At 46.4% G+C, this 24,564-nt stretch overlaps 2 protein-coding genes across 2 annotated transcripts in view; one reads left to right on the forward strand and one right to left on the reverse strand.

Annotated features, from left to right (window-relative positions):
• Window positions 1-24,564, reverse strand: part of LOC147648746 (uncharacterized) — a 132,412-nt gene that overhangs the window by 28,987 nt on the left and 78,861 nt on the right. The window lies entirely within an intron of this gene.
• LOC147648748 (uncharacterized) lies at window positions 10,833-24,363 on the forward strand. Its single transcript, XM_086866537.1, has 15 exons — window positions 10,833-11,215; window positions 12,879-12,916; window positions 13,360-13,491; window positions 14,974-15,108; window positions 15,381-15,722; window positions 16,168-16,257; window positions 16,657-16,828; window positions 18,309-18,372; window positions 19,069-19,117; window positions 19,496-19,608; window positions 20,201-20,318; window positions 20,742-20,841; window positions 21,306-21,502; window positions 22,852-22,989; window positions 24,098-24,363. Exons 1-15 carry the CDS (start codon window positions 10,939-10,941, stop codon window positions 24,197-24,199), a joined length of 2,067 nt encoding a protein of 688 aa, XP_086722663.1. The 5' UTR covers window positions 10,833-10,938; the 3' UTR covers window positions 24,200-24,363.

Below are 24,564 nucleotides of genomic sequence, written 5' to 3' on the forward strand. Positions count from 1 at the left end.
CATTTTTATTTCACTAGAAGTGCAAATGTTTTCACTTGATACAATCCTTTGTTTCTGAGTTTATACTTGATGTTCTTCGAATCCTTTATTGATGTAAGCTTTGTCCTGGATGTTGTCACAAATTGGAGAACCAGAAGATGGTGGGTGTGGATCTCACATCAGTGCCTTTATTATTTTCTGGTTCCAGGACATTTTCTTCTGTATTTCTCCCTTGAAGATGCTGTAAATTAACCAAATTGCTAAGAATACAGTTAGTAAGATGATCACACTCTCAATGATAGATTTAATCCATGAACTCACATTCCACCCTAACCCTTTGAAGATTTTGCCTAACCACCTTGGAGACAAATCCTTTTGCTCTTCCTATGCTTCGTGCTCTATTTGTTGCAATTGATTGATGTCATATTCTACATCTGCAATTACATTTGCGGTGTGGATGCAGCAATGATCAATCCATCCCTTTAAAAAACTCACACACTCCATGCTCTTTCAGGAGTAGTAAATTGTAATTGTACGTTTAGTTCTTTAAATCTTTCTCTGGTCACTCTTGCTAATTTATCTGCCGGACCTGTAAGTTTGTACAACATTTCTTTATTCTGATAGTTTGCTATAGGGCCAAGTAAAGACTCTAGAGTCCACCCAAATTTCACTCTACTAGAGGCTTCTTGCCAAGTGTCACCCTGATTCTGTTCCTATCCTAATCTTCCCTAGCTATGTCTGTGTCTAGCCACTGAGTTGTTTTTTAAGCAGATTTCACATTTTTACATTACTGATTTTGCCATTGTTAGCATCCGTACCGAGATTAATTTTTGTTTCATCAATTTCACCAATGCCTCTGCACCCCAATGACATTTGTTATGTTTCATTTGTAGAACTTTATTGGAGGACCGCCAGCAACTCATCGCTCTTCACAGAAGTAAACGTGAACGTCGTTTATTTCTTTCTTTAGCACACCTTTTATAGGGTTCTACAGGGCCTGCGGGCAGAGCAAGTTACTATTGGCTAACACACACAGGTTTACATTTTTTCTCCTACACACAAAGATATTGTTTTGCTTTACTCTCTCTTCTGCAGGAAGGTTTCAAGGACTTTAGCCTTTAATATCACGACTTATTTCAAAGACTGGTTTGTGCAGACAGGCCTTTACTAATATATAAAATATAGCAACCATTCCCCCTTTCTCTTTTTGCACAAACCAGGCTTTGGATGTGACTCATTCTATACTCTTATGAAGACAAGATAACACACAACTTAGACTTTCATCCCCATTAACATTATAAGTAAAGTCCGTCCCCCTTCTAGCACAAGAGACCTCAACTATCCGGTGATGCCCCAGCTGGAGAACCAACTTCCAGTGGGGTCACTATCTTCTTTCAGGGCATGTAACCCATCCTGTAGCTGCTGCAGTTGCCCATGGATGGAAGCTGAATGATCAGTAAGATTCAGACAGCACATGCCTTCAAACTCCTCACAACCATGTCCTTGTGCTAAGAGCAAAAAGTCAATTGCAGCTTGATTTTATAATACTGCATGACGTACACTACTCACATCGGCTGAAAGCTCACTTAACATTGTGGATGTTAAATTCAATTCTTTCTTAGTCTAACAAGCGAGCCTTTTTAGAGTTGCTAAGCTTTAATTCATTCAGGCTTCACTTTGACTGACTGATGTTTTTTATTTTATCAACTACATTCAGCAATTGGTGTAAGCTTGGATGGAAACAAAGTAAGTTTCCCAAGATAACAGGGTTTTCTATGTGGATTAGCAGGAATCTCATTCCATGCTCTATCTCCACAGATTAGGAATATGGAACTAGGTAATCACTTTGGTAATTGTTCTGTGAGATTGCACCACTAATAAAGGCTTTACTCTGTGTAGTAACGAGATCAGCTATAGGGTTGTCTGCAGCCCAGTGCTGCATTACTTTGTTAGAATGACGTTTTGTCGGGGGTTCAAACATTATCCATCCACCTGAGGTATTGGTGGAACCTAACAAATCTAATTCTTCTGAGGGCTGCATAGTAACATTGAGAACTTTGGTAATTTTTGCTTGCCAGCAGGCTTCAAGTTGTCTTAATGTGAAGCCAACAGTGCAATTGCACTCTTGCAACATTGCCAATCCATTCAGTCGAGTCTCATTACTAATTAAACCTTTAAATGCTGGAGGATCCCATTCAGGGACTCCTATGAGACAGGTGTGAAAAGGATCTCCGGGTGTGGCTAGGCTCAAACACATTGACCTTTGGCCAGTTCAATGTGCCAGAGTGACCCATATGTTCTGTAGCTTTTGGATGTTAGTTAGCAGACAGTTGGTCGGGACTATACACAACACAATTACCATAAGCAGTCTGTTCCATGTAAATGACACCATACTTGCAAACTCACAGCTAAACTTTAACGTTAAATGAACTTTCAAAGATGCTTACACTACCTCTTGAAGGGGGAAATGCTTATACTTTATACTAACATAACAATTACGACACAGGCTAAACTCTTTATCTTAAACTATTATCTAACTACTTTTAACACACATGCTCTGGTATATATGTAGTCTAAGCGTGGAAGCAATTTGCTGAAAGGGTAAACACACAACTACAATTTGCTTTATATACAATTAGATGGAGTCTCTACACTTTTCTTAGATCTTCTACAGAATTTCCTTCACAAACAGACTATGATTTAACACAATTCAGTCTTGGAACGTTCACTGCTCCCTTGATGTCAGATGGCAGCTGATCGGTGACTGAGGGCTTTGATGTTCAGGTTGTTCTTCCCATCCTTCTAAACCTTAAAACAAAAGAAAACTGAAAAATTGGTAGAGACACAACATCATAATAACAACATAAAATTTCTGTTGGTAAACTGTCTGTATAGTGTTCAGACACAACTGTGTCCTGACAGCTCCACTTCTGATCCATGTCTGGAGTACCAAGGCTGTGTGGTGACTTCTCTGTTCACTGGATCTCGTGTGTTCAGAGGCACAGTCTGGTCAGAGGGACAGGTGACCTTTTTGAACCTACCAACAAAACACAGACACTTCTCCCCTTGAAGTTAATAAATTACACTAATCAAATGCTTTTAGAGCATCCATTTCCCCCGTTTTTTTTTTTAAAAAAAAATAAAATGAGATGTACTTCTGTTATAAACATCAACATTAACACAAAACCATAAACAATCAGTAAGAACCTATAGCAGTTAAAAATCAATAAATCATAAACATTATTAATAAGATATGTAATATAAAACTACTATTAATTACTAAAACACTGCACCAGCATCCCATAGTTAGCAAGCAAACAGAAACAAAAAATCATCAGTGAAGGATTGGATCACCACCTCTGGAAATGATTCTCCAAGCTCACTTCAAAATTGATCCAGCTGCCATATTAATAGGGTCAAATTGCTGAGTCAAAAAGTGACTCAAATACTGATTTGGGACAGAAAACATCTGGATCTGCTGGCAAATATTCCATCCAGGTAAAGTCATGGCTTGTCCAGGGCCTGGCTTTAAACTGGAAAGATGCCTCTTAACTCATTTCTAAAACAAGGTTCTCAATAGCAGCAGCTAGGAGATGCTTACAGCACAGCAAACTGTTAAAATGCATTTGTACAAAGCAAATGATCAGAAGCCTCAGGTACCAGACCAATTAAACCATGCAGCAGTTGGTTTAATCTGAAGCCTCTCCCATGGCAGCTGATCCTCAGCAATGGTGCATCTTCTTAAAATTCTGGAAACACTGAAAAATAAGAAAGCTATAACAAACAAAAACTGCAGAGATTGCAACAACCAATAGAACTCCTGATGAAGTCAAGGGTGTCACAGACTGCATTCCCTTCTATCCACAAGCAGGTGTTCATCAGTGTTCTCTCACAGCTGTTTCAGTTGTGGCTATCTTCATCTCTCTAGGAAAATAACTATACTTTGCAGTTTAGACAAGTGTCTCCAATAAAATATAAAGAATTTAAATTAAACAATATTTAAACCTAACAATAATGATTTATGACAAAAGGAAGTAACAAACTTAACCTTAAAAGAATATCTAAGTTATAAAACTTAACTTAAAAACATTCAAGCCTAAATATAATAAAACTTGACTATTTTAATTCTATTAACACTTAATCTATATTAAATAAAAACATACCTTAAATCTTATTCTGTTACTGCAAAGAGGCAACTAAAGGTTTGATATATACCTTTTAAACACAATATAACAGTAACATAGATTCACTATAAAGATTATAAAAACATAACAAATCCATCACAATACTATGTCATCTAGCTTTGAGAATAACTTACAATAACTGCAAATGGTACTAAAAATACTTATTCATAACAGGAATTTGCCTTGCTTAAATTGGTTAGGATTTTAAAGTGCAGTTTTTCTAGAGAAAAACCACAACAACACAGGATTTGGCAAGTTGCCATTCAGCTTTTTAGCACTTTTCAGAAACATTAAGTCTAATTCTTAAACTAAAATCCAAAATCCAAATTGGTATATATGCAGTTATATGTGTTTTATATAACAAAAGGACTCACATTGAAATTACCTTATTAAAATTGTGGGAAAAACAAGCAAATGGGTAATATATACTTTAACTTAACTTTGTCTTGTACAGTAAAGTTCTCTTAACTAATTATTTTTTTTTTAAACCACAAATCTCTTTTGTAGATAACATTAATTGTAAGGTTTTCTTAGAAGCTGTAAATCATACCATATTTTAACCTTAGGTTTTAAAACTAATTATTGCAAGGTAACTTCTGCTAATATTCACCTTAAACACCTTTTTTTTTTTAAAAGGGGCCTTTTTAAACTTTCAAAGAAACACAATAATTTCTCCAGTAAAACTCTAAAAAACTACAACTGCATAAATTCATTATTACTTAAAACACAAAATTAACTCTAAAAGGGTATATAAAAACATTTTTAAAAACCCATGAACCATGACTTTTTAACAAACTGGGTACTATCCTGGTGCTTTTTCTTAGAGAGGGAGTGGGGGGTGGACTGCCCGCCCTGCTGCTGCTCTCTGCTGCTGTTATCTTTCTTCACATTCTCCACATACTCTCGCAGAAAAAAAACAACAAAAAAACACCTCACAAAGTTAACTTTAACACATACAGTTACTTCTCTCAATCTCTCTTGTTCACTGATAGAGGAAAAAAGGGGCACAATTTTTACAAAAGCAGGCGATGCAAAGACACAAAAGTCTCTTAGGACCAGGTGATAACAACGGTGACCATTGCAGCTTATCAGCTTCTAATTACAGTGATGAATTTCGAACTAGGTACCATATAGTTTGTGATTTTTTGGCTATTTTGTCTCTTTTTGAAGCTGTCTGAGCCACCTGTTTCTGCTCAGCTGTTTCTGTAATTGTTCAGTGTGGCCTTAAAACTTTTTCTGCACTGCTTCTGTGCCGGGGGTGCCCCCGCTCTCTGCGCACACCTCAGTGCTCCCCCATGTCCCCCTGGTTCGGGTGGAAACCAATCTAAATTTGGATTCTTTTCTTCCAGGGTAGCAAAGTTGGAACTTAAATAAGATTGTAATGTTAAGAGTGACTCCAAAAGTGAAGCAAATAGTTCAGGATATATCACATCCTGCCGTAACTGAACAGATTCTGTTCGTTGTTTCAGCGTTTGCTCTGGAATTTCTTTCTCATTATTTCCTTCTCTCTGACTCTCCCTCCCTCTTTCCATGGGCAGCACAGATAGGAGTGTTTGCCCAGCAGTGGGAGGCAAAGGCGTGAGCATACCCATAAGCAAGAAGTCCAGGGAGCTCCTTGTGCAAATCAAAACCCTTAAGCTGTGGCTTTTCTAAAAAGCAGGTAAATAAATCATGTGCTGCTTGCCTTTCCATCTTACCGTCAGCGCTGTTGCAGCCCTACAAGGTTTGGCAGCACGTTACGGCCAGGACTCTCCTCTGAGGTCGCCTGGGGCGCGGCACCGTTGCTTTTCGCCGTCCTTGCTGCGGAGGACCCGTCCCCTGTCGCCGACTCCCGTGGCCTTCGCTTTTTAATGTCCCAAAGGTCCCAAAGGTCCCAAGGGTCCCATTTGTTCGGGCGCCATTTGATGAGTTCGGCGGGAGACAAGCAGCACTCAATATGAATGATCAGCAAGTCTCATTTATTGGCAACTCCAAACTCCCTATACAACATCAATAATTAGGCTCATACATAGTGCAAAAACAAGCTCATTATTGGGTATTTTGTTTAAGGACAACTCCACCTAGTTCCACATTCTTGTGGTCGTTCATCTGTGCTGAATTCACATTCTTCTGATCACAGTGTCCTGTTCTCAGTTCACAGTTATCAGTAAGGTCTTTCTAACTTTGCAACATCTCATACCAACTACACTCTACTGTTGTTTAATTCTTTCTCAGCTAATTGCTGCATGGGAACACGACCTTTGTTAGCTAGCCACTCTTCCACACTGTTGAGCTTCGGGAGCCTCCCAGGAAGCACCAGCCCTCGCCAGCCCACCCTTGGTAGGACTTTTCTCTTTCTCTCTGCTGACGATTTTATCCCCAAAACTGCCGTGGGAACGTTGTATCCAAGCACATCCTCCAGCCCTGCACTTTCCTCCTGTGAATTCCCTGTGCAGGGAATGTGTCTGTGCTTTTCCCTGCTCTGTTCACTGACCAACAAACCTGAGCCCGTGGGACTGTCAGAGCTCCTTCATACCATGAAATCAGGTTGTGTTTCTCATGGCATGTTCTGGAGGAGCTTTTCTTGGTGTGCCTTGTGCTGCTGGAAATGACACAAGAGCCAGGAGGGAACAGAAGCTGCTGCTGCCCGTTGGCTCAGGGCCAGGGAACCAAGTTGTGCTCCCGGGCAGTTGGGCCCTGCTGGAAGCAGAGCCGCGTTTCCCTTGAGCAGCTCAAGCTTGTGACAGCTCCAAACAGGAAACCTCAGCAGAAAACTCTTCCTCCAAACTCAGCTGCTTTCCCTCCTGCAGCTGTTTGGGAAAGAGCCTCAAAGCACAGACTCTGCTGGGAGCCATTGGTGCATTTCCTCCCTCCCGGCAGCAGCAGCTCCTGAGCCCTTCACGGGCTCCTGGCCCTTCCCAAACCCTTCAGCTCCCTTTCAACTCTCAGCACTCACTAACATGTGCATTTCTTTCATATTTAAGCTGCATTTAAACTTCTCTTTTTCTCTCCTCTCTATCTTTTTAATCTCCTCTTTATCTCCTTTAATCCCATCAGCACCAGCAGGATGGGGATGGAGTCTTGGGGTGGGTGTGGGATGAACTGAGGATCCAGCAGAGAAGGACAAGGCAGAGGGGAGAGGACTCAGCCAACCCTTCTCCTGCTCTCTCCTCCCCCAGGCTCCAGCTGAAGCAAGTCAGACTGGAAAGGATCCCACAAATGCTGTGTTCTCCTCCCTCTGAGCTTGTCTGGGGATCCTCAGCTTCAGCCTGGTGCAGTGGCTGAGATTCGCTAATTTGAGATTTTTGGCTAATGCACTAAATAATGTGGTGGGTTTAGTGCTGGCTAAAATCTCCAGGGCACTTACTCATTTCTCACTGTGAGATATGGATTAGGAGAAGAGAAAACCAGGCTTTAAACTTAGAAGGAATAAAGAAACTTTATTAACAGGACTACAAGAAATAAGAAACCTGAATAAAACCTCCAGAAACCTTTTCCCTTCCCACCCAACTTTTTCCTTTCTCAGCTGACAATGTAGAGATAAAACTTTGGATGTTAATGCAGTACCAACTATACGATAGTCTTTTCATCAGTCTCTGTAGAGAGGAGAGTTTTCTCTTCTCATTCCATGGAGAGCTCTCCACAAGAAAAGAGTTTCCTCATGGCTTTTCATTTCTATGAATATCTGCCACCCAGGGCAAAACTCTGCCTCCATGCCTTCCTCCCATTTCCACACCACTCTGAGGTGTCTTCATGGGCCATGAACTCAAGGGGTATTATTTTAAGGATGAGTTATTCAAGAGTTACTCTCTTCATCTGTCTCTGTGATCATCTCTGGGGACAGAAGTTTTTTTCTTCTCTCCCTGGGGACAAAGGGTCTTCATCAGCTCTCATCTCTCTCTCTCTGTTCACGCATCTCATGGGGTCACAGATACTCCACCACCTGCTTGGCTTCATCAATAGATACCTTTGCTCAGATTTACACTTTGAATCCTTCATTCCCCCCAATACTCTTTCATTAATGAAAGGAGTTATTTTTCAGAACGTTATTGTCCATCTCCATGGCCCTAGCAAAAGACTATTTCAGCTCATTAAAGCATCTCCTCATTCTCCTTCCACCTGAGGCTTGACTCTTCCTCGTACTGACCTTGATGTTTGATGTTGTCTTTTACGTGTCGATCACTCCCACTTTGCGCTCTCTGGAGAGGGGATGAAGGCTGCAGGTCTCATCTGTGTAGTGAAAGGGTTAAATGTGGCCTAAGGTGTGGCAGGCATTCCTGGTGTGGGATTTCAGCTCAGCAGCCCCTGGAAGGCAGGGGACGGTTTCCAGCTTGGAGCCGTCTGTGCAGGCCATGGCGGGGATGGGCGAGATGTCAGCAGCCGTGGTCCGGCCCAGCTTAGAGCCAGGGTGCCCCTGGGGAGGGCTTCAGCCACCCCACTGGAATGGGACTGGGAGGGCTTCCCGGGAGGGGCCACAGCAGAGCCCGGCCTGGCCTGGGGCCGGGGGAAGTCCCGCAGTCTCCATCCCCCCAGCCCAGAGCCACTGGGCTCCAGCCCAGCCCTCCCAGGCCACACAGGCCGCGGGGAGCGGGGCCAGCCACACCACAGCTCCAATACCTTTCCAGGCTGCAAACAAAAAGAGACAACTCCCCAGCTGGAGTTTTTAAAAGGTGCTATTGACAAAGGTGATCTCACTTTTCAGTGCTGCAAAATGCTGTCAGTTCTCAGAACTGGCCGGCCATTGGCCTGATCTCAAGCAGAGAGAAACTCCCAGCAGCCGCTCTCAGAGAAATCACTTCTGTGGGTGTTTTCTGCTTTTATCTCTAAAATGCCAAACCACCACAGCTGGCCTGCTGGGAAGGGGTTCGGTGCCCCCTCACCGCCCCTCGGAGGGCAGAAAGAAAGAGAGCTTCCCACGTTTCTTTCCGCTCTTAAATCTGTTGTCATCAAAGTGTTTCCAGCTTTTCTAATTGGCTTAGCAATGGGCCTGTTCTCAGAGCCAGCCAATGATTGGTTTTGCCAGGCATGGAGAAAGCTTTTAGCAGCTCCTTTTAGCAGAAATAGCATTCCCATGGCTGGCTTCTTCCCTCCTCACCAAAATTTAACCCATGCAAAACCAACAAAACTGGCCACTGGTGGTCCAGGGACAGGGGAACCTGCAGGCTTGGAGAAAACTTGAAGAACTTGTGTGGAGCCATTCAAAAATGTAACGTGGCTTCATATCTAGACACACAGCTAAAACCCAGCTATTTCTCTATTCTTTTTCTTTTCAGCTGAGAAAGGAAGTCACAGGTGATGGGGTCTCTATCCCACATCTCTTGGGTCCCTGCCTCGTAGCTCCCAATTTGGATGAAAGTTACCCATTTGATCCCTCTGGCTTCCTCCTCCCACCATCTCCTACATCTTCCCCCATTCTTCTGTGACTTTCTTCTTCTCTTTCCTTATGACCATTGCAGCCTCATCTCTGTGGCTCACAAATGTGCCCAGGGGCTCCAGGGGTGAGGCACAGGCCCACATGCTTCTTTGAGATGCCCCAGCAGTGCTGCAGCAGGCTGATGGCTGTGCAGTTCCTTTGGCACAGGAACAGGCATTCTTGGGTTTAGTCAGAAGCATCAGTGGCCAAAATCCCAATTTCCTTTGGTTTAGTCCCATCTCAGAGCTCAGTTGTGGGGCAGGATGTGGGTGCTTGGGGCACTGCAGCCCATGAACGATGCACGGTCCCCAGGGGTGGTATATCTGGAAACATTTATTACAAGTGTACATCACTTTTGTGCTGTTTTTCCTATTGGGTTAGAATAGTGTGAGCCTGGGTAGCCAATAGTATAAATGTTCAGATGGCTGCTAACGAATAATAGCCATGATCAATTCCCTATTAGCAACATCAGTTTTATTTCCCTAGGACAAGCGCTTGTATAACAATTTCTTCTGCAAACTACTCTGCTTCTGCTACTTGTTACATTTTAGAAACTCTGTTCCATCCATCCTGCCTTGACTGAGGAGCAATCTTTGTTCTCTTAGGACAAGTTCTCTTTGTTTTCTCTCTCCACCGGTCAGTCTTGGAGTTACTCTTGGATCTCTTGAACAACAGGGTTTGGCCCATTGTCAGGCTGTAAATAATGAGGGGTGGGACCACTGGTGCTGTGAAGTCGATTTATTGCTGAAATATATCAAAAAAGGTCTCTGACTGAAGGCATGAGATTTTGGAGGGGTAACAAGTGGGCCATAGCTCAAAGGTAGTCACGAGTTCCTTTGTTACACAGCAATATATCACATTTTGGCCCAATGGACAGATGACATGGAGTTTATTACTACTTAATCACCTTTCACCTTTGCCAAGTTCTGCTGCACTGTGTCTGCTTTTCACCCAATACACTGCTAGCTCACCTACACACATGTGCTTCTTAGGATAATATTTAGATTCATAGCCTACTCTATAAAATCACACAATTACAGTTGAAAACTCTCCATCATCTCACTCAATACTGTTTCTTATTTACTTATGGCATATTCTTACTTACAGCTATAGGAACATAAGATTATGAATTCTCGACTCAACGTCTGTGAACCTTTAGCATTGCATGAACCCAAGCTCCTTCCAAGGCTGGAAATGAAACCCTTCAGTATCTGTGGAAGTTTCTGTCTTTCCATTTCCCACAGCCCACCAAAGGATTTGTGACCCTTTGTGACAGAGGAGAAGCTCCCAGGCAATTTTGTGTTTGCTGTAGGGAAGGTTGGGTTGCTCTGCATCAATTCCCAGAGCAGCGCAGAGCATTGGCTTTGTGATGTCAGGGCATGGATGCCACCTTGTCGTGGTGACATCCCAAGGTTGCCTTGGTGCACGGAAGGCCTCAGGGTCAGAGCAGCTCTTGGGCTTGCTCAGTGCAGGAGCATCCTCCTGCTTGAGGCGTTTGTCAGTGGGCAGCTGCACACTGACAGGAGCCTTGTTTTTCCTTGTGGTGGAGCAGAGTGTGCAAACTGGCACAGCAGTGCTACAATGATGGAGCAGCTCGCTGTTGCAGTTTGCACCATTTATGTCATCGGCTACTCCGGCTATTACCTCACCAACCTGGCACGTAAGTAGAGGTTTTCCCTGGCTGGAACCTGAGCTGGCTTTTGTAGGTCTCCCTGCTCTTTCTTAGTGACCGGGTTGCTATTGAAACACAAAGACCATGAGGATGCCCCTGGTTTGGTCAAGCTCCTGTCAACACCTTCAGCAAAACACGGGGTGTCTGTAGCCAGGGGGCTGTGGGCAGCATTTGCAGGGCTTCTGTTCCCTCCACGGGAGAGCCTGTGGCAGCAGAGTCTGGCATTTCCTCACTTTGCTGGCTCAATCTCTTGGGGTGACTTTACTTTTAAGATAGCTCTGAGAGCTCGGGAAGTTGAAACTGCTGGAGGCTGATGGGAGTTTTTTCTCCTGACTAATTCCTGGCCATGGGTGAGACTTGGCAGCGGTTTTAACTATTGAGAAGTGAGATCAACCTGTGAACACCACCTGAAGATGTGAGGCCGGGAATTTCTTGCTCTCTTTGGTTTCTGGCTTCTGACGAGGTCACAGGGCTCTGTCTCGGCCTCCTCCACCCCTCCAGGCCGGACAAGGCTGCAGAGGGCAGGGTGGGGGAGAAACGGAGCCGGCCAGCCTGACTTGGTTTGCAGTTTCTGCCACTGAACTGAAACCTGACACCATCAACATCTGCAGCTTTAGCAAGATTTTAACTCTTTTACTACCTGCATGAGACTTGCAGATTAATCCTTTTTTTCCAGAGTGAGGGAGAGGGAGTGATCAACCATCAACCCATCCAAGAAAGTGAAGAAAAAAATTAACTTGAGAGGGGGAAGAGAAATAAGGAGATGCTTTTAATAAGCTGAAATATTTTTCTGTTAAAGCTATGGAGATGGACAGTAGTGTTCTGAAAAAACCTCCTTTAATTCATGACAGAGTATATTGGGAGGAATGGAGTGTTTCCAAGTGTGGATTTTGAGCAAATGATGAAGTAGTTGTGACACTGTGAGATGCTGGAACAGAGGGGGAGAAGTAAGAGTTGAAGATTTGTGGCTTTTAAGAAGCAAAAAGAAAACTTCTGTTTCCAGGAGGGCTCACAAAAACAGATGAAGAGAACTTTTGCCTTTGAATAACTCATTCATAAAAATGACATCCCTAGACTCATGACCCATAACACACCTCAGAGTGATGGGAAATGGGAGGAGACAACTGATGGCAGATTTCAGGGCAGCTGGCATCAGAGAAATAGAAAGCTATGAAGAAAAATAGTTTTCTTGTGAAAAACTCCATAGAATGCAGAAGAAGACTTTTGTTTCTCTACAAAGACTGATGAAAAGACTCCAGCAGGAATTGGGACTGTTGTAAACACCAAAGTTCCAAAGTTTTTTGTCTCTATGTTGTCATGTAAACAAGGGAATGGTTGGGTAGTGGGGGAGAAAAGGGTTGTTCTGGAAGTTTTATCCTGGTTTCTTATTCCTGTAGTTTTTGTCAATAAACTTTCTTTATTCCATTTATGTTTTAAGCTTGTTTTCCTCTTGTTCTAATCCATATCTCACAGCAAGAAATAAGTAACTTTTCTAGTGATTTTTTTGAAGTTGTTGCTTTAAACCACACCAGTCAAGCAGGACACCTTTGAAAATGCAGACTGGGAGATCTTCTCAGATGCTGCTCTAAATAGGCCACAGTTCTCTCCAGTTTTCTCAAAGAATTTGGTTCCTTTTCCTTGCCCACTGCAGGTCATCTGAGCCGTGTGTTCAGAGGTGCCGATCCTGAGGTGAGTCAGAAAGGAACATTTGATGCTCCTGGTGTTTCAGAACTGTGCAGGGAACTGTGAGCTTGGCCTGTGGCAGTAGAGTGCAGAGGGCCAGCTGGGTGGGCTGAAAGAAGATCCATTTCCATGTTTACAGCAGCAATAGCAAAGGCATTGTTGGCTATTTCCTAATTTTCCATTGCAGAGCTTTAAAAGAACTCAAAGCTCAGATTTGCAGAGAGAACGTTGCTTGCTGATAGTAGCCAGGGTGAACTCTCTAATTCAGAACTATTTGCAGTATGGCTGAATTAACCCATTTTAATTTAGTTGGAGTGACTTAGAATCCCATTGCTGTCAAAGCTGATGATTTGTGCTTGGTAGAGCTGGTTGTAGAAATAGAGCTGAAGAGAAATAAGGTTCTAAATGATAGGGAGCTGCCTGTCCCTAACTCCACCATCTGTCCACAGAGCCCAGAAGCAAGAGCAGACTCTGCTGTGGCTCCCTCTGCTCCTGGAGAAGAGGCCAAAGAGGAGCAAAATGAGCAAAAGGAGCACGAGCCTCCAGCTGTGGTCACAGCCCAGCCTGACCATGCCCAGACAGTAAGTGCCAGTGCTGGGTGCTGCTGTCTTTAGTGCAAGGCAGAGCTGCAAGTTTCTGAGCAGCCAGCACTTGCTGTTGCTGGCTGAGGATGCTGAGTGCTGGAGTCCTGCCAGCACCCAGCCATTCCCCCATCCCGTGGCAGCTGGAAATTGGGCTTTGAGCCGTCGTGCTGAGGCCCCAAAGCGCTGCTGCCTGTGGGTGAGCAGCTGGCTGCTTGGCTCAGGGAAGCTCTGTCTCTTGGCTTCTGCCAAGCCATGGCCAAGGGCTCACACGGCATTTCTGGGGCTCACAGGGCTTGCTTTGTTTGCTGTCCCTTTTTGGAAACCTCTGCATGACCTGGAGAAGTGTTCTGCAGTTTTCTGGAGTAATTCTTCACTTCTGCAGAGTCTTTTAGGCCACCTGTCTTTTGGCTTTTGATAAGCTGCAGGGAGATGATTGTGTTGTCCATGAAGCTGTGGCCAGCCATTCTTGTCCTGTGTGGCCAAAGAAACAAACTGTGTAGTTCTGAACCCTTCTTCTGAGGCAAAATCCACAAGTGGCAAGTTTCTCTTGATACGTTTTGTGGTGAAGTCTGCAGCTTTGGAAACTGCATTGGAGCCTAGTGTGGGGGCAAAGCTGCAAGTCCTTGAGTGCTGTCTTGTGTTGCTAAGAACCCCTTTAGAGATGGTTGTTTTTTCTCCTTAGAGCTGTTTTCCTCCTCCTGCCTCTTCTGTCCTGACACTCCCTGTTTAACCTATAAATTTCTGCCTGTCCTAGTGAGGTGGGACAATTCCATGGTTTAGGTGGTTTTTGCTGACTTTGGTCATACATGCATTACATGACCCATGGCTTCCTTCATTGGCATCCCTAGGGGTGTGTCAATTAATTTGTTGGTGGGGCCTTTTGAGGATCTCTGTCAGTGCCACTCAGAATTCTCAGCTGACAAAAGAGGGAGGAGAAACACCTTGGTCCTCTTCCATATCCTGAGGTGGCCATAGAGGCTCTCTGACCTGCAGCAGAGGATCCAATTGCACACATCCTTGTCTCCTGAATGAGCAGGATTTCTAACAAGAGTGTAGATGTCAGAAGGGCAGGAGTGGCAGTGCAGGCCTGAAAAGAACATGAACTCCAGCAGTGTCTCTCCCAAGGGCTGAGCTCAGCCAGGAAGCCCCTGCAGAGCCAGGATGGAGCTGTGGGACAGGGCTGGCTGTCAGTCACTAGGGAGAGACAAGCAGGACACAGCAGAAGGGGAGGGAGGCCCTTGAGAAATGCCCCACATTTCCTGCCAGCTGTCCAAGAGTCTGTTGGAGATTCAGTGCCAGATGGGCCCTGATTGCACTGCCAGGGTCACTTTGGAATCTGTGCTTCCCCACGGGCAGAGAACAAGGCAGGAGAGCAGCAGCACAGAGCTTTGGGAACGTGGGAGCCCATCAGCCTTTGAGTCTTGGCCCACAAATGTTGGATGAGAAGTTGAAGCCCATCTTCTCTTGCTTTCTCTGCAGGTCCATCCAGAGAAAGAGCAGGAGCAGATTGTTTTATCAGGACGGCCGTGCCAGCCTGAGGGAGAGCTGTTCCCAGCCCAAGAGCAGGAAGAGCAGCTGGGGCAGCAGGTGGAAGAGCCACTGGAGAATGGCCAGGTAAGGCTGACTCAGCAGGGGACAGAGTGAAGGGCAGGAAGAGGGGCATAAAACGCAGCTCTTGGGACTGAGCAGGCCACGAGTGCCAGAGGCTCTGGAAGCAAAGAGCCTCTGCAGAGATCAGCAGCGGGACAGGAGGTTACAGTGGAAGCAGAGGTGGGTAGGGAAGCAGAAAGAAGTGACTGAATGAGTGTGATTTTGAGGCTGAAACTGAGGAAGAAGCTGAGCCTGATGGCAGCTCCCAGGCACTTGCTCTCCATTTGTGTGTACAGAACATCGAGGCAGAGCCCCAGGCAGAGCTGCCCGAAGCTCCGAGGGCCATCATGGCAGTGAAGAGGAGGCCTGAGGAAGACAGAAGCATCGAAGAGGAGATGAATCTCCCCTGGCAGAGAGGCAATCAACAGAACCAGGTGAGTGAAAGAGTGGCAGACACTCCACTCATGGAAATTCCTCTCTGTCATTCTTCACAGGCCTCTGATGAGGAGCTTCTGGCAGAGCTGCAGGAAGCTGAGGCTAGGATCAGAGCAAGGGAGAACAGGCTGGAGGAAGAAAGAAGAATAATCGAAGAGAAATTCCATCTCCTCGCTCAGCAGCAAGAGGCTCTAGAAAATCGAGTGAGTGAAAGACGATAGGCACAGCAGTCACTGCAGTCTGGTGCTTTCTGCCCTTCTTGCCTTTCCTCTGCAGAGCAGCAGGGGGCTGGGCTGATGCCTCTCAGTGCCATCCTGCTGTAGTGTCTATCCCAGCTGCTTGGAAGGACATTTCCTGCTGTGCTCAATCTCAGCTGCTGCCCTGGACAGTGGCACCAGTCATTTGCCCCTTTTGCCAGCACTCATCTCAAGGGATTCCTGCTGGCCTGCTCCTGCTCTCCTTGTTTCTTCAGGGCTTTTTGCAAGTGAACACAGTCCCCCAGACAGATTTGGAATACAAGCTGCAAGCTGTCTGTATCCCTTGGTGAATCTGCTGCTGTCCTGCTCTTTCCCTTTGCTCACAGTCAATGAGCCTTGGCACACAGGGACAAGCTGTGGTCTCTGACTGCTTTGTTCTCTTTGACTTGAGGTGGACGTGTTGATATCTCACCTGGCAGCCTGCAAAGGCTTCCAGCAAATGCCGGCTGATGAAGAGCCCCAAGGTCGGCGGCAGGCACAGGTACTGTCCCAAGCACAAGTGCTGCAGGCTAAGCACCTTCTGAAGATGGTGCAGGAAAAGAGGACTGAGGGGGAGGAGCTCCAACATTAGAACAAGGAGCTGCAAATGTGTCTGCAGCCCTTGGAGGGGGAAAGGGATCCTTGGGAGGAAGTGCAATGGTCGTTGTTGCAGTCATCCTTGAGAAAATCCAGGAAAATGGAATATGAAACTGGCCATCAACTTGATTAAAACCAACCTTGGGTTTTGACCATTCGGTTCCAGAAGCGGGCATCCAAAAAATCCAGTTGATGAGCTTTGCATGTGGCTAATAGCAACTTCCTAAGGGCTTGCATTGGAAAAGGGAACTCGGGGTAATCTCTGCCAGCCAGCTTCCTGACACAAACTCCTTTCTTCTCGCAGATCTACACAGGCTCTTCCATTCAGTCTGCTGCAGCAGCAGCAGCAGCAGCATCTAAAGGAGCCTTTGTTGCCCAAGCTGAGCAGTGGAGCCGGGGCAGTTTGTCCATTTCCAGCAGTGACACATCTGCTGCTCAGCTCCAGGAGAGCCTGGGAGACTTCGTGGAGCAACTGAGTACGTCTGGTGTATTTCTTGTCTGAGGGACAGTGTATTGTGTGCACGTGCCAGCAGAGCTGTAGCAAATGATCCTCCTCACTTTGGTGTCCCAGAGACATTTAGGACTCCCCACAGGAACTGCTGTGCTCTGAGGCAGCGAGAGAGCGCTCTGGCTGTTCCTGCTGCCTCTGAGGGCAGCTTGGACTGGCTCGGCTTTGCCTGGCATTCCCTTGCCACTAAAGGCAGAAGCAGGAATTGTTCTTGGATCAGCAGAAGGCTGTGGCCCAGCAAATGATCTATGCAAGTTCTGTGTGCTAGTGGCCAAACTGAACAGAGTATTTGATTCCTAATTTCTCCTTAGACTCCAGACTTCCCACCAGTCGTCAGAACCAAAAGACTTCAGAGATACTGATTGGTTTTGGGGTTTTGTCTTTTTGTTGTGGTTCCGTTTTTAGTTTTCAGTTTCTATACTCTTTGGTTTCAGATTTGGGGTTTTTTGGTAGAGTTTTTTTTTTCTCCATCCTGAAAGAGCTGTTCTGCCCCAGGTGTCCTACTGGTGTCATTTTTAGGACTGTTTTTATTGCCTCTACTATATCTACAAGGTTTTTATGAGAATGCTGTATTTTTGTCAGTGAGGACTCCTTTGCAAGAACATCAGGTGACAGCAGAAACAGAGAGCAAGAGATGTTTTCATTGGGCCCACAATGAAGAAACAGATACTTGTATAACAATCTGTAATTAATATCCTAGTTTTATTTTTCTAAAGATGTGTCCAAGAGACACATCCACGTGGTGTGATCAGATAAAACAGCACTGCAGGCATTTCTCAGGAGCGAGCCTGCAGCCCCTGTGCTGTGTATTCCTCAGATCCATGGCACTTTTTCATCCCTGATTCCCAGCCATTCCCATGACTCTTAGAATCCTACCTATTGGCCCAAGCCCTGCTCAGATCAGTCTCTAGGAAAACACATCAAGCCCTCTGTGATTCTGCAGCACAACCCATTTAATCTGCTTCTTGCCCATAACAGCTGCCAGTGCTGTGCTCTCAGAAAAGACCTGGTGGGGCTGAGAAAAGATCCCAGCTGATTTGGTGTCTACCTTCACCTGCTGGCACACAAAAGGGCCTTGATCTGCACCTGGCTGTGTCTGATCTCCAAGGCAATGCTGGTGTGTCCTGAACGGGGGCCACAGCTTGTCAGGGGCTCAGGCTGGCTGTGTCTTCTTGCCATTGCTTGTCAGTGCTCATGCTTGGCCTTTGCCAGCCTTGTGCTGTGCCCTGCTGTGCTCTCTGCGCTTCATTTCCTTCCAAGGACTGGACAAAATCAGTCTCTCTGCTGCCCATTTGTACTGCACAACTGCCTGTCTTGTTGCTGCTGTGCTTGCTGCCCAGCTGAACCACAGAGGGTTCAGAGCCCCAGACAGCGGGGCTGCCTTTGGCATCTCCTGCAAGTTGGGATCTCTGCCTGAAAGTCAGCATCTTGCATTTTGTTTCCCTCAGGGAGAATGGTGAACAAGGAAAATCCCAGAACAAAATACATTGAACTGGAAAGTCTTGGCAGCGGGTGAGTCCAACCACAGTCACTTCTACACAGCCACGGGCCAGGTGTTTCACTGGGGGAATATCCATCAAGTGGGAAGTCAGACAAGTTGTCCACATGTTTAGACAGCGGGCTTAGTCTGCCCCATCTCTCAGTACTGGCCAGAATTTGTCAAGTGTGCTCAGAAGGCATTGTCAAAGACATCTCCATGCTGCCAAGGTCTTGCCTGCAGCAAGGAACAGAACCTGGGAAATCTGCTTGTCTCTCAAGTGTGGGACAGCTCAGGATTCATTTCCTTCACATTTTTGGATGTCTCCAAATCATCTGGCCACACTAATGAAAGGAGAAGAATCTTGCTTGCCTGAAAGCACAACCTACCCCCAATGAGAGCTGTCAGATAACAGTTCTCAGGAACATTTCTCTCCAAGAGTTTGCTACAGGAAATACTCCATGCTCAGGATTAGAATTGCACAGTTTAGAAGCTGATAGCCGAGATGAAGGAATAAGCTGCCTTTTGGAGCTGAGGCAGTAAAGCCCAAGGCTTCAGGAACAGGCCCAGTGCCCAGGCACTTGAGGGGAAAATGCATCATCTGCCTTCTGGCAGACCCCTCCTGCAACCTGCAGCTTTTAGGCATTTACAGCAGAGCTCTCCTGTCTGGACTGGCTTTCAGTGCAAGATCTAAATGGCTTCTCCTTTCTTTGCTGCTGTTTTGTTTCTAGGGGTTTTGGAGAGGTTTCCAGAGCACTTGACATTGCAACAGGAGGAGAGGTAAATGGCAACAGCCCCTGCAGCCTCTGCTGCTCTCCAGGCCTTTCCCCACTGCTGACAGCTGTGGCTGGAGCTTTGAGTAGAGCTGTGCTGAAAAGGCACAAGAAGCACAGACTGGAGCCAGCCTGCAAATTGCACTTGGAACAGGCTTTGTGGACAAGGCAAATCGCCAGTGGCCACATGTCCTGTAACTGACCCCCAAGGGAGCAGAGAAATGGGCTGTTGGAATGTCACTCCCTAATTACTCCGGTGATGAGGTCTAATCACAAGGCACTTTGGCACAGCTTGGCTGTGCCATTCCAAAATCACTTGCTCCATGTGTGTTGTGGTCTCATGCTACCAATTTTCTCAAATTACTCCTTTTCAATGTCATTTGAGGTGGCCATAAAGAAAATAAATGTGCAAGGAGTGAATAGGAAGATACTAACCATGAATGAAATCAGGATCATGGAGAGTAATAGGAGTCCCAGGATCGTGAATTACTTAGCCAGGTGAGTGGTCACGGTCCTATCCCTTGAATGTTTCTTTACATACTACAAGCATGAGAGCTTAAAAACCCACTTTGGTCCATGGCAGGAAATAGAGCTGTTAATGATTATTTCTCTACTTATCTCCAATGGATGGGAAGAGACTGCATTTTGTCTGCATGAATCCACCCTGGCAAATGCAGACTGAACATTGTTCAAAAACCTGCATCAGCCCTATCTTAAGAATTCAATACCTTGTAAGTTCATTGCCTCCACAGTTCTTTGGGACTCAGTTTTTCAAGTTTCTTAAATGCTGATGAACCATCCAAGAGAGGATTGCCCTTGCATTGTTGCCCCTCTTTTCCATTGCTGTGCATGCCAGGAAGACTAGGTGCTTATTTCCAGAAATGCCATGCGTGACAGGTTTTTTATCTGGGCTCTTCCTAAACTGCCTTTCTCCTTGAGACAGCACAGACTGCAAACACTGCACAGCCTAGAGGCAATGTCTATGCCTTTACTTCTGCCCTTGTCTCCAAGGGACCCAGAAACAAGACTCAAGCAAAAAACCAACCTAGCCGTGCATGTTCACCTGCATGGCCTTGTTTCCTTTTTTCAGCTACCTTGTGCATGAGGAACTCTGGCTGGTGATGGAGTACATGGACGGAGGCACTCTGAGAGATCTCATCGACGAGATTCAAATGTCTGAAGGAGAGATTGCAGCTGTCAGTCGGGAGGTCAGGGATCCCATCTGTGCTTCCAAGGCCTTGAGCTGCATTGTCTGGGAAACAGGGGCTCAGAACGGGAGGGATTTCATGGGCCAAGCTTGGTTTCTGTGCTGCTGCTCGGCTATGGGCAAGCAAGAGCATCTCAAGGGAACTGTCTGCCAGTGCCCCTACACTCACTGGACTCACTTCCTGTACTCTTATCCCCTGCTCTTGTATTCTATCTCTGTCTCTTGCATTGGCATTTGCAGTTCTCCACTGAGAAAGGTGCTGCTCTGCTACTGTGGGAGCAGCAGGCTCTTGCTCTCAATGGCACTGTGTTCTGCCATTCCTCCCCATTCCCCTGCAAAGGGAACCTTCCACAGCTGTTTCCTTTCTTGTGCGATGAACTCACAGCACTACTTTTTGCCCCCCTGGTTCTCTTTTCTCTCTCAGTGCCTGCAAGGTCTGGATTTTCTTCACTCCAACCACGTGATCCATCGAGATGTCAAGAGCAACAACATCCTTCTCAGAACCGACGGCTCTGTCAAGCTGGGTCAGTGTATTCTTGCTCAGCTTCAGCCTTCCAGGAATGGGGGGTGTGGGGCTGCTTTCAGTGACTGCCAGCTCCCCAAAAATGCTGCTGCTGGCAGTGCAGGGGTCCCCCCTGCTGTGGGCTGAAGGCACAGTTGCAGGGTGCACACAGCTATGACAAGGAGCCACAAGCAGCTAAGAGTGCTATTGCTCTGTGTGTGTCTGTGTGTGTTCCTTCCAGAGGGAGGGAGCTGCAATCTAAACCTTCAGGGGAACAAAAGGCACTGCTGGAGGAAGTGTAAGAAATGGGGGGATGTTTGAAGTAGCCAATTCATATTGCCTTGGCTAAAGCCCCAAGGAAACAGAGCAGGGATTGTTGTCCAGGAAATTCAACTGCACATTCTCAACCTTCTACTGGGGAATTCTTTGCCTTGGTTTCCTAATTGACAGTATTAAAATTAAAAGAGTATTTTGCTTTCTCCTCAGCTGATTTTGGCCTTTCTGCTCAGCTCACCCCTGAGCAAAATCAGCGGTGCTCGGTGACCGGGACTCCTTGGTGGATGGCACCTGAAGTGGTGAAGCGTCAACCATATGGCCCCAAAGTGGACGTGTGGTCTTTTGGAATTGTGGCAATTGAAATGGCCGAACAAAAAACTCCTTATGACAGTTTCACTGCTCGATCGGTAAGGAGCAAATACTCTCTGATCCTGCTGTCTTTCTCACCTGTCCCGGGTTCTCTGCTCACTGCACAAAATCCCATGGCCATCTGCTGGAAGTACTTCCACCAAGGCCCCTTCTACAAATGGCCCTGCAGCACATCAGCATCTGCTGGAGCTTTGGTTGCAGCACTGGGGGAACTCAAGCCTTACCTCGTCCAAACCATCTCCATTCTCAGGCAGCATTTTGCTTTGCCTTACAAGTCGTTCCAGCTCTTTTGGCTGTGTAGATGGCCCCAAGAATAGGAAACAAGCGTCTCAGAGCTGCTGTTATCTTTCCAGAAATGAAGCAAAGAAACGCAAACCAAACCAAGTTTCTAAAACAGTGCTTTTGAGAGAAGAAGTGCAGCCCCATTCTTCTCACAGGGAAACTTGCCTGAAACCTGGAGATGAGGCTGTAAAGCCAGAGTCTCTTCTGCTTCTTGTGCAGTGCTGCTGAGACACTCAGTGACCACCTTCTTTCATAACCCAAGCCACTTTCTCCACATCACCAAGCTGGAGCCTGGTGACGGGGAGAGCCTGCCAAAACCTCCTGTTTGTTTCCTGGCACTTTCTGGGATGGGCACAGCGTTAATGCATTGACTTGAGAATCCAACCAGCACAGGCTTACCACAGGGATGACACTTCTGATTTCACCATGAATATTTTCCTTTTGCCACATAAGGGAACCTGAAATTTTCAGAGTGCTGAGAGACAGAGCTGCAGGTGGCTCCTGTGTGCCCAAACAGGCATTTTCAACCCAATACATTTGTGGAGGCATCTTAATGTGTCTGTGTTGAAAATGAGATTCCAAAGGTTTGTTTCCTTCCCTGAGGAACACCTGCTGCATTTCCTTTCTTTTCTTCCAATTACCATCATTTTCAAGAACAGGACAAAAAGCTGGATGAGTTTTGTTTCATGGCAGCTGTGCTTAAGGGACCAACAAGCACTGCAGAGATTCTTTTCATGTAAGAATCCTTGGAATAGTACAGTTAGTTAGAATAGCAAAATTCCTCTTCCAAAAAGGCTGCCAAGCTGCTGGGAATCCTCCAAGAAGGAAACATGTATTTGCTGATGTAGTTGCCACTAACTAGATCAGGCAATGAAATCAGCTGCCAAGGCAAGATCTGCTGGATGTTAGCAAAGCTGTGGCTTTGGGGCTTGGGTTTTTTCATGATACAGGAAAGTCATCATCCAAATGCTACAGGAAAGTTATCTCTGCCTCTCTGCCAGGGCAAAAACTGCCACTGCAGAGTGGAGCTGAAACAATGGGCTCTGGGAGAGCAGTTCCAGATGGGAAAGAAGCAGGTGGAGCCTTGTGTTTCCTTTTTCCCCAGGCTAAATTCCACATAGCCACAGAAGGGACCCCACAGCTGCGGCAGCCCGAGCAATTCTCGCCTTTGCTGCGTGACTTCCTGAGCTGCTGCCTGCAGAAAGGCGAGGCGCAGCGCTGGTCTGCCAAGGAGCTGCTGCAGGTAAAATGCCAAAAGGGCTGCAGGTGAAACAGGGATGGGCTCCTCCTCCACTGAAATCCAAGGCATCAGATGAGCCCCCATCCTCCTCACTTCCAACCTTGGTGCTGTTCAGCTGACAGTGGGGAGCAATCCTAGACTGGGCTGGGCTGGCAGAGAGTGCTGGGTTTTAGCGCTGGCTAAAATCACCAGGGCACTTACTCATTTCTTGCTGGGAGCTATGGATTCGGAGAAGGGCAAAACAGGCTTCAAACTTCAAAGGAATAACAAATTTTATTAGCAGGCCCACAAGAATAAGAAAGGTCTCACCTGTGCAGTGAAAGGGTTCAATCTCACCCAGGTCATGGCAGTCACGGTGTTGGATTTCAGGCTGTGCTGGGCCCCTCTCTCTGCCCGGGAGCCGCTGGGAGGGGAGGCTCGGCCTGGAGCCGTCGCTGCACGCCGGGGAGAGGGTTTAGTGTGGGCAAGATGTCAGCAGCCGTGGCCTGGCCCAGCCTGGGGCCGGGGTCCCGCAGCCTCCATCCCCCGCCCGGGAGCCGCTGGGCTCTGGCCCGGCCTCCCCCAGGAGCACAGGCCGTGGGCGAGCAGGGCCGGCCTCAGCAGAGCTCCGTTACCTTCGGTCTCCGGAAGCAAAGAGGGCCAGTGCCCGGGCTGGTGGTTTTCAAAATGTGCATCATCACAGAGGCACATCTCATTTCTAAATGGTGCAAAATGTTGTCAGTTCTCAGAACTAGCCAGCCATTGGCCTGTCTCAGGCACAGGGGAAGCTCCCAGCAGCTTCTCTCAAAGAAATCACTTCCGTGCGGGGTTTCTTACTTCTTTCCCTAAATGTCAATTCATCTCAAACTAACACACAGGGACATGGAAAGGTCATCTAGTCTGTGTCCTGCAATGAGCAGGGACATCTTTCAAGAGATCAGGATACTCACACCTCAGATATTTCCAGGGGTGGGCCACCTACCAGCTCTTGGGGCAACCTGTGCCACTCTTGCCCCATGCTCCTGACCTACTCTGACTCAATCCCCTTTCCATTTCAAAAGTATTCCCCTGCCTTTGAAGCTCTTAGCTTGGAAAATCATGCTTTCTTGTTGTTTTATTTTCCTTTCTGCAGCATCAATTTATAACATCGGCCATGCCTGGGTCCAGCCTGGCACCTCTCATCGTTGCAGTAAAGAAGTGGAAGGAGGAGGCAGGAATGCAACAATTAATTTAGAACTGTCTTCTCCATGGCCAACTTAGAGTAGGATTATAGAGTAGGATTGCAGAGTAGGATTGTAGAATAGGATTATAGAGTAGGATTGTAGTGCAGGATGGTAGTGTAGGTTTGTAGTGTAGGATTGTAGAGTAGGATTTTAAATAAAATTTCTAAAATCTCAACTCCTTTGGAACATTTCTCTCCTTCTGACCCTGTGAGAAAGCTCAACATTTCCTTCTGAATTGTCAGTTTTTTCTTAGAGGTGGAAAGTGACATTGATGGCTTCTTTGGTACAGTTTGTAAGGGGGGAAGGCTCCTCTTCATTCATCCTCTCCAGACCACACTGCCTTTGGAATATGGCCAACTGGACAAGTTTTGCCCAG

Source organism: Cyanistes caeruleus, chromosome 31 (assembly GCF_971803275.1).
Source record: "Cyanistes caeruleus chromosome 31, bCyaCae1.hap1.1, whole genome shotgun sequence".
NCBI lineage: Eukaryota > Metazoa > Chordata > Aves > Passeriformes > Paridae > Cyanistes > Cyanistes caeruleus.